The following is a 10,422-nucleotide window of genomic DNA, read 5'->3' on the forward strand; positions in this document are numbered from 1 at the left end:
TGTCTGAGATCATTACTGCTCGTTTGGGCTGAAGCCCCCCAGCTGTGGCACCAGGCAAGCGGTGACTTGCCATAAGGACTCCTGGTATCAAGAGTCCAAGAACCCGTGTGTGCTACTGCTGGGACAAGAGGACGGGGTGCTCATGCCCAGCACTTCTTCTGCTGGGAGAAATAACACTGCTGAAAGTAAGTGTCTCTGCGCAGCTGAGGGAGGGAACATGAGAAATTGCATCAGCCTTTTTCACAGGCGGCTCCCCTGGAGCCGCAGGGACACCTCCAGGGAGCCCAGAGGGGACAGAGGCAGTGCCAGCGTGGGCTGGTCCTCTGCTGCTGAGCTGGGCCAGGCTGCTGGGACGTAGGGAGCTCCTGGCAAGCGGGCAGCGCTGCAGAGAGACAGCTCTGCCCAGGAGCAGGGCTGGGGGCACTGCCTGCAGGCAGGGAGGGGAGACCTGCGAGGCAGAGAGAGCTTAAAGGCAGTTGGGAGTGGGGGGTGCTGAGAGCTCACTGGGGCAGAAATCTTCACCAGCCTCTGCGTGGTAAGTCTCAGGGTGCCGGGAAGTGCAGCTCCAGTTCCTGGAGGGATCTCCTCAAGCTGGTCCATCTGAGAGCTGCTGGGCTCTGTCAGGAGGACTCTCTCATTTTCTGTGCTGTAGAGGAGGAGGATGTGCTCCAGAGCAGGGCTTCCCTGCTGACCGGTGAGAGGGAGGGGGCCCGAGGGCTGCCTTCTGCTGGGGATGGTTGTGGAGGTGTGCGTAGGGGTGTGCAGGCAGGGGTGGGCAGGGCTGTCCTTGCCAGCAGGGTCCCTGCACCCTGGGGGCTGTGTGCCGGGGTAGGGACTCTGCCAGGGTCAGCTCTCCGCCTGCCCGGGGAGCTCCCACAGAGCTTCTGTGGGGAGAAGCAGTGGGTGGAAGGAGTGACTGCCAGCAAGGCAGATGCCTTCTGTTGCTGAGATGGACCTGTGTGGGTCAGGGCTGCTCCAGATCCACATCACCCCAAGGACATTTGCAGAGGGCCCTTTTGAAGAAGGACATCGAGGACTTTTCCCCTGAAAGAGAACAAGTCTGTGCTGTGGGATTTCTCCTCTCAGCTGCTGGGTGGGCAGTGGGAGGTGGGAATGGATTTCTCCTTTGTGGAGAAGGCACAGAGACCCCCATTCTCGTTAGCTCTTCCCTGAACCCCTCCTGAGCCCCCGCACACCCAGAGATGCCCCGGGCAGCGCTGTGCTGCCAGGAGGGGTCTGCAGGGCAGAGCTGAGAACACAGCGGGTGGGATGGGCTCTGGGGCACTGGCAGGGAGGAGACCCGGGGGCAGAGAAGCAGCTCCAGGCAGGGGCAGCTCCTGGCAGCCCAGACACGGGCAGGGACAGAGAGGGAGCTGCTGCCAGAAGTGCCCAGGCAGGGGGGATCCTGGCCCCTCCGGCCACCCCCTGAACTTCAGACAACTTCTCCGCAGCAAGCCTCTGCTCTCCTCTCACACCCACCCCACAGCCAGTGGGTCCAGAGCCCGAGATGCCTTCTCGGCAGCTGCACCTCCAGTCAAGGAGACGTGTGATTGTCCTACAAGTAATGCACAACATAAAAGCAAGTGCCCTGCAGTGTCTCTGTCTGGAGACACTGTCACTGAGAAGAAGGCTTCTCTGCACACCTGTCTGACTCCCTCTCCTCGCTTCCTTTTTTCAGAGCACAGAGGCATTTCTCCTCGTTTCCCCACTCCTCTGTTGAACTCTGCATCTCAGGAGTTGGGGTGGGGGAGCGGGTCAGCTTCTCTACTGTCTCTGACTCTGTGAGTCCTGCCCCAGATGTGTCCTCGTGGAAAGGAGGTGTTGAAGCAGTATTTTAATCGATCAGGGAGCGTGTCATTGAGATTGTGGGGTTGGGAAGGAGCTGGGTCATTCCTCATTCAGCTGTGGGAGGGGGATTTCTGTGAGGAATGGCATGGGGATTTCCTCAGAGTAGTCTCTCCCAGTTTGTCACTTCCTTTTCCTCCTTGGACAGGTCCCCCTGCCCAGAAGCAGCAAATGTCCAATGGCAGTTCCATCACACAGTTCCTCCTCATGGAGTTTGCAGACACACGGGAGCTGCAGCTCTTGACTTTCTGGCTCTTCCTGGCCATCTACCTGGCTGCCCTCCTGGGAAACGGCCTCATCATCACCGCCATCGCCTGCGACCACCGCCTCCACACCCCCATGTACTTCTTCCTCTTCAACCTCTCTGTTCTTGACCTGGGATCCATCTCCACCACTCTCCCCAAACCCATGGCCAATTCCCTCTGGAACACCAGGGCCATCTCCTATGGAGGGTGTGCTGTCCAGCTCTTTTTCTTTCTCTTTTTTATTTCAGCTGAGTATTTTCTCCTCACCGTCATGGCCTATGACCGCTATGTTGCCATCTGCCAACCCCTGCACTACGGGACCCTCCTGGGCAGCAGAGCTTGTGTCCGCATGGCAGCAGCTGCCTGGGGCAGTGGGTTCCTCAATTCTCTCCTGCACACGGCCAATACATTTTCACTGCCCCTCTGCCAGGGCAATGCCCTGCACCAGTTCTTCTGTGAAATCCCGCACATCCTCAAGCTCTCCTGCTCACACTCCTACCTCAGGGAAGTTGGGCTGATTGTGTTTAGTGCCTGTTTAGTCTTTGGGTGTTTTGTTTTCATTGTGGTGTCCTATGTGCAGATCCTGAGGGTGGTGCTGAGGATCCCCTCGGAGCAGGGACGGCACAAAGCCTTTTCCACGTGCCTCCCTCACCTGGCCGTGGTCTCCCTATTTATCATCACTGGAGTGTTTGCCCACCTGAAGCCCCCCTCCATCTCCTCCCCATCTCTGGAACTGGTGGTGGCAGTGTTGTACTCAGTGGTGCCTCCAGCAGTGAACCCCCTCATCTACAGCATGAGGAACCAGGAGCTCAGGGATGCCCTATGGAAACTGACCCAATGGACGCTGTTTCACCGACAATAACCTGCCACCCCTTCTCTGCACATTGCTCAGGGCTTATCTTAGATCATGAGCCTAATTTTCCTCTTGTCATAACCCTGCTTATTGATATTTTTCTGGGTTTATACTACTTGTTCTAAGGCTTGATCCTACTGGGTCTGACCCTTGCACAACACTGAGTCAGATGTGGCCGGTCAGGTAACAGCTCTTAAATGAAACGGGATGTCTCAGGTAGAAGAGCGAGAAAAGGGAAAAGCAGGGGAAAAAAAACAAACCAACCATGGGCTGAGATAAATATCGTTTAATAGAACAGTAACAGAAAATAAAAGCATTAGCAGTAACAACAACAATAATAATAATAAGTATAAGTATATATAGAATAAAGTGATGCAAAATATATTACTGTCAACACCCAATGATCATTTGCCCCGCCTGTCTGGAGAAGTGATCACCGATTCCTTCCCCCAAGCCAACTCCCATTTATATACTGAGCATGACATCTATGAGATGGAACATTCCTTTGGCCAGCTTTTCTTGTCTGTGCCCCCCCACCTTCTACGGGAAGTTGAAAAAGTCCGTGACTTAATATAAGCATCACTCAGCAACAACTAAAACAATATGAGTTAGCAATATTATTCTCATAGTCAATCCAAAACAGAGCAGCTACCAGGAAGAATATTAACTCTATCCCAGGCAAAACCAGGACAGCGTCCGCCCCTTATTCTATACCATCTACCTCATGCCCAGGTCTTACACTTTTCCATAAATCACCACCATTTTCCTGTCTTTCATATATGTATATATGCACACAGATATCATTCCCTTAGTCCATGGCCCATCCCACTGAAATGTCCCTTGAGTTCATTTAGTCCATGACTTTGGGCTCCATTTGTTGTAACTGTCTTTCCCGGCAGGAGACGTGGTGTGTGGTGTTGAATTGTTGCGTGCTGCATCTGGAGCTCACAGCTGGTGTAGGCGGCATGGCCCATGCCCATCATCTGTGGGTTGAAGATGTTGATCTCAAGACAATTCCCGGGTGCCAGTTGCTGCAGCCACTTCTGGTTCCATCACTTCTGCATTTTGCTCAGTTTCATCAAAGTTCATTCTTCATTAATTTAGGTCACTCTCACTGTAATACCGTAGGTAGAGCATATAGTGGTAATTTAACAATAAATATCATATCATTTGATTCATTGGCCATTCTCACCAAAATCAAATCCCCTTGAGGAACACATCGATCATCCCCATCCTCCCGCATCACCCACCAAGTGCACTCAGGGCCTTAAAAAAAAGCAATCCCACAGAGAGTTTTGCCTTTGCTTGTGTCAGGAATAACCCAGACTCTCTTCCCGAACATATTCAGATCCTCAAATGTTCCCTAACCAGGTGGCCTTTGCTAAATGTGTATCCCAACTTTTGAAGGTCCCACCACCCATGGCTCTCAGTGTAGTTTATAGCAGTCCGTTGTATTGTTTCATTTTCCCAGAGGCTCGTGCATGGTAGGGGATGTGATACACCCGCCCAATGCCATGCTCTTTGGCCCAGGTGTCTATGAGGCTGTTTGGAAATGAGTCCCACTGTCTGACTCAATTCTCTCTGGGGTGCCATGTCGCCATCAGACTTGCTTTTCAAGGCCCACGATAGTTGTTCAGGGCGGTGGCATGGGGCAGAGGGTGTGTTTCCAGCCATCCGGTGTTTGCTTCCACCGTTGTGAGCACGTGGCGCTTGCCTTGGCGGGTTTGAGGGAGTGTGATAGAACCAATCTGCCAGGCCTCCCCGTATTGATATTTCAGCCAACGTCCTCCATATCAAAGAAGCTTTAACCGCTTAGCTTTCTTAAATGCAGCACACGTTTCACATTCGTGGATAACCTGTGCAATAGTGAACGTAATCAGGTCCACCCCCTGGTCACGAGCCCATCTATATGTCGCATCTCTTCCTTGATGGCTTGAGGCGTCATGGGCCCACCAAGCTATGAATAGTTCACCCTTATGTTGCCAGTCCATGTCCACCTGAGCCGCTTCAATCTTAGCAGCCTGATCCACCTGCTGGTTGTTTTGATGTTCCTCAGTGGCCTGACCCTTGGGTACGTGGTCATCTACATGATGTACTTTCACAACCAGATTCTCTATCTGGGCAGCAATGTCTTGCCACAGTTCAGCAGCCCAGATGGGTCTACCTCTGCACTGCCGTTGCTCTGTTCCCACTGCTGTAACCACCCCCACAGAGCATTTGCCACCACCCATGAATCAATATGGAGGTAAAGCACCAGCTGCACGGGGGCTCACAGCCGGTCCCGGGTCACCCCTGCGCCTGTGATTTCACTTTGGGGCACATTCCAGAGCCACCAGACAGGCAGGGGTTGGGAGACGGTGTTGGAGGGAGGGCACGGACAAAGCGCTGTAGCACCTCCAGGAGAAGCACCTTCCACTGCCACAGGCTGTGATGTGGGCGATAGCTTGGCTCCCAGCAACACTCATCCTCACCCAGGGAGAGGAAGATGAGCGCTGTGCTTTGCACCGTCTTCAGTGAGCTTTGCCTGGAGGAGAGACTCTGCGATGTGGTTCTCAGCGTGGGTGGCATTGAGTTCAGTGATGAGAAGAACATCCTCTGTAGCTACAGTCAATACTTCAGGTCAGTGCTTGGAACAAGAGGGGATGGGGACACACAGCATTTCCCAGGCTGTGTCACGCTGCCTTAGTGTCTCTCCAGTGCTTCCCTCGGCACTGAACCTCTTTTCCAGCACTTCCCCACAGTCCTGGTGCCTCCCTGGACACCGGAATTCATCCCCAACCCAAGATCTCACAGCAGCGCTGGAAGCGGTGTCTGACGAACCCCCCGATGTGGTGCAGGGCTGGAGCGTGGCCAGCCGGGCTTGTCTGCCGTGGGGCGGGAGGTGTTCCTTCCCCACACAGCGCCATTCTCTGGTGGTCTTGTTGAAGCAAGGAGGGCACTGGCCCTGTGGCTCTCTGTGCACAGCCGGAGGCGGTGACTCCTTGTTAAAACAACCGGCTCGTAACACATGAATTAATAAACCCCACGGCCTCCCAGCGTGGCTACTGCGTGTGCCCAAATTGGTGCCCCAGAAAGGAGGCACAGGGGATAATAGGGTCTGGGTTTAATGCAGCAAAGCTGCTTTTTCCCCCAGCACTGCTTTGCTTTTTTCAGGGCTTTGTTTTCCACCCACTGGAGCAATGCCGGGAACGATGTCTATAAAATCCCCGGCACTTCACCTGAAATGATGCGGCTCATTATCAAGTACGCCTACACCGGCACAGTACCGGTCAAGGCCATAAACGTTGAATGTTTGCTGATAGCGGCCGACCAGTTCAATGTCATGGGCATCGTCAGACTGTGCTGTGAGTTCTTAAAGTCCCAGCTGTGCTTGGAGAACTGCGTCGGCATCTGGAGATTCACCAAGTATTACTACTGCCTTTATTATTGACTTTATTATTGACCTGCGGGAAGCAGCCCACGCGTTCATCCCCCATCACTTGGAAAGGGTGACCAGGGTGTCGAGAGAGTTTCTGGAGCTCTCCGTCAATGAGCTCCAGCGCGTCCTGCAGAAGGAGCAGCTCCGTGGGAAAGAAGACGCCGTGTTCAAAGCCGTTCTGCAATGGATGGCTCACGACCCGCAGAACAGGAGGCAGCAGGTTGCAGTCTTGCTGGGCAAGGAAGAGTGGAAGGGGGGACAGAGGGCATTTATTTAAAAGAAAGAAAGTCTAGGTTATTCTTACCTTAGAAAAAATAAACTCAGCATTTTTGACAGTAAGGACTTTGCTTGAAACTTTTGAAATCCTGCCTTCACTAGGGTATAAATTTGTAGTTCATATTCACTGTACATACACGCCACTCACCCAAATCCCATTGCTTGTTGGCACGTGCATGGTTTCCGAAGGCACACACACTGACACTGACACTATGGAAATGATCAGGTATGTGTTGTCTATGAGTTCCCAGGCCACAGTTGTGTGAGGCATTGCACAAGCATCGGAAATCCTTGCCCAAAAGAGTTTGCAAACCACCCGTTCCTTTCGACTGGGCTCGAAAGGGGGACCATCTTGCATAGGGGAGGATGGCACATCGCTCTCATGTTCTTGAGGCAGTCCTATTCGAGTCATGGTTTCAGTCAGAGTCCTTCCTGAACGATCATTGCCTGGGAGGACAGCACCATAAAGGCAGTCAAGTGCCTTCTGGGCCACCTCTGGGGACAATTCTCGGCCTTCGAGGATAACATCATGAAAACTTTCCAACTGCCCATGCTGTCCCAGGAGTGAGATTGGGACACAAAGTATGGAATTACACGAGTGATTCTCTGTTCACGAGCACGAGTGGTCCCAGTCAAATTGGGACACCCCAAATGCAGTTTCACACATGGTTCTTATACCTTTAGAGCATTCAGGTACAACACAATTTGAGTGATCGCTACGTAACACGCACACGCAGGCTGCTGTTTGGCAAAGCAACTCTCATGCTGTGGCATCATCATCCACCTGCTGCTCTCCTAATGGAGACGTCCCTGGAGTCGGTCTTGCTGCAGTTCCTTATCTCTGATGCCAGATCAGGGGAGGGTTTCACAGGGGTGTCAGAGGGGCTGGGAGGCTGGCGTCATCCGCGCAGTGCTGGAGTATCCTTTCTTCTTCAGGCTGGGGGCTGTCTTCTCCTCCCGACAATGAGCTGGGTCCTGTAGTCATGCTGACTGAACCATGGCTATGCAGTACGCAATAGAAATGCTGTATATCTTAAGAAAGTTCATACAATTTCGTACTCTAAAGAGTAATTGTTACAATAGTTCTGGAATGAGATTTTCCTGACAGTCCCTCCTTTTCCTTTCACCGTCAGGGTCACACTATACTCTTCATTATTTAAGTTGTAAGTCAAGTTCATAAGGTAATACTACACTGTAAAAACACCCATCTAATTAGAAAGCAAAACAAGAGAGTGAATACAACCACCCAAATCCTTTCAGTTCACAGTCCTGTTCCTAAGTCTGGGAGCCAAGAGGTTAGCCACCCAAAGAGATTTAGGGGAGATCCCTGCCCTATTTTGTGTAATATTTTTAAATGAGTCTTTCTCTTGTTTCTCTCAGTTTTGTTTTTCTGGTCTTGACTGACATAAAAACCCCAGCAGCTCTTATTCAAGAACACACCTACTCTGTCCTGTACTTCTAAAAGGTGCTCTAGAGCTAAGCCATTCTATATTACCATTTTTGATAAAAATTTGATTTCTTCCTCTAAGGCTGTCATACTGCCTGCCCTCATTAATGGCTTTTTCTAATTCTCTTGACACATTCGCAGTAGCCCTTTCTAGTTTTGCAGACTCACTGTGGGATAAAATCTGATACAGACAGGTGGAACTCAGTCCCACATTATCAAAGATATTTGTGAAAGGCAGGTCCTGCTTGACTAACCTGATCTCCTTCTACAACGTGGTCACGCGCTCAGTGGATGAGGGAAAAACTGTGGATGTTGTCTATCTGGACTTTAGTAAAGCCTTTGACACTGTTTCCCACAGCATTCTCCTGGAGAAACTGGCTGCTCATGGCTCGGATGGGCACACGCTTTGCTGGGTAAAAAACTGTCTGGAAGGCCGTGCCCAGAGAGTGGTGGTGATCGGAGTTAATTGCAGTTGGCGGGCGGTCAGGAGTGGTGTCCCCCAGGGCTCAGTGCTGGGGCCAGTCCTGTTTAACCTCTTTATCAATGATCGGGATGAGGGGATGGAGTGCTCCCTCAGTCAGTTTGCGGATGACACTAAGCTGGGGGGGAGTGTTGATCTGCCTGAGGGTAGGGAGGCTCTGCAGAGGGATTCGGACAGACTGGACCCATGGGCCAAGGCAGACTGTAGGAGTTTCAATGAGGCCAAGTGCTGCGTCTCACACTTTGGCCACAACAACCCCCGCCAATGCTACAGGCTTGGGAAGGAGTGTCTGGAAAGCTGCTCAGCAGAGAGGGACCTCTGTTGGTTGACAGTAGCTGAACGTGAGCCAGCAGTGTGCCCAGGTGGCCAAGGCGGCCACCATCATCCTGGCCTGTATCAGGACTAGTGTAGTCCTGATTTTCCCCCTGTACTGGGCACTGGGGAGGGCGCATCTTGAGTGCTGTGTTCAGTTTTTGGGCCCTCACCACAAGAAGGACATTGAGGCACTGGAGCGTGTCCGGAGAAGGGCATCGAAACCGGTGAGGGGTCTGGAGCACATGTCTTATGAGGAGTGGCTGAGGGAACTGGGGTTGTTTAGCCTGGAGAAAAGGAGGTTGAGGGGAGACCTTATCGCTCTCTAAAACGATCTGAAAGGAGGTTGCAGAGAGGTGGGGGTCCACCTGTTCTGTCAGGTAACGGGTGTTAGAACAAGAGGAAATGGTTCAATTTGCACCAAGGAAAGTTTCAACTGGATATTAGGAATAATTTCTTTATTGAAAGGGTCATCAGGCATTGGAATGCGTTACTCAGGGCGGTGGTGGAGTCCCCATCCCTGGAGGTGTTTAAGGGTTGTGTAGATATAGTGCTGAGGGACATGGTTTAGTGATGGGCTTGTGTGTGTTAGGGTAATCATAGAATCATAGAATCATAGAATCAGTGAGGTTGGAAGGGACCTTTAAGATCATCAAGTCCAAACGTTAACCTACCCTGATAAAAACACCACCACTTCTAAACCATGTCCCTAAGCACCTCATCTACCCTTTTCTTAAACACCTCCAGGGATGGTGAATCCACCATCTCTCTGGGCAGCTTATTCCAATCTTTAATAACCCTTTCAGGGAAAAAATGCTTCCTAATATCCAATCTAAACCTGCTCTGACATAACTTGAACCCATTTCCTCTTGTCCTATCACTTGTCACCAGGGAGAAGAGGTCAGCTCCCATCTCTCTGAAACCTCCTTTCAGGTAGTTGTAGAGGGTGATAAGGTCTCCCCTCAGCCTCCTCTTCTCCAGGCTAAACAACCCCAGATCCCTCAGGCGTTCCTCATAAGGTTTGTCCTCCAGACCCTTCACCAGCTTTGTAGCCCTTCTCTGGACACGCTCCAACACCTCAATGTCCTTCTTGTAGTGAGGGGCCCAAAACTGAACACAGTACTCAAGGTGAGGCCTCACCAGTGCCGAGTACAGGGGGATGATGACTTCCCTAGTCTGGCTCACCACACTATTCCTGATGCAGGCCAGGATGGTGTTGGGCTTCTTGGCTGCCTGGGCACACTGCTGGCTCATGCTCAGCCGGCTGTCCACCAACACCCTCAGGTCCTTTTCTGCCAGGCAGCTTTCGAGCCACTCCGCCCCCAGTCTGTAGCGCTGCATGGGGCTGTTGTGACCCAAGTGCAGGACCCGACACTTGGCCTTGTTGAACCTCATACCATTGGCCTCTGCCCATCTGTCCAGCCTGTCCAGATCCCTCTGCAGAGCCAATCTACCCTCAAGCAGATCAACACGCCCATCTAGCTTAGTGTCGTCTGCGAACTTACTGAAGGTGCATTCGATCCCCTCATCCAGATCATTGATAAA

General features: G+C 52.0%; 1 protein-coding gene across 1 annotated transcript; it reads left to right on the forward strand.

The window, feature by feature from the left end:
- Positions 1-2,016: 2,016 nt before the first annotated feature.
- On the forward strand, positions 2,017-2,952 carry LOC309685520 (olfactory receptor 14I1-like; the record flags this gene model as incomplete). Its single annotated transcript, XM_082501279.1, has 1 exon — positions 2,017-2,952. One exon carries the CDS (start codon positions 2,017-2,019, stop codon positions 2,950-2,952), a length of 936 nt encoding a protein of 311 aa, XP_082357405.1.
- Positions 2,953-10,422: the final 7,470 nt, after the last annotated feature.

Source organism: Vanellus vanellus (assembly GCF_965231255.1).
Source record: "Vanellus vanellus genome assembly, contig: HAP1_SCAFFOLD_400, whole genome shotgun sequence".
NCBI lineage: Eukaryota > Metazoa > Chordata > Aves > Charadriiformes > Charadriidae > Vanellus > Vanellus vanellus.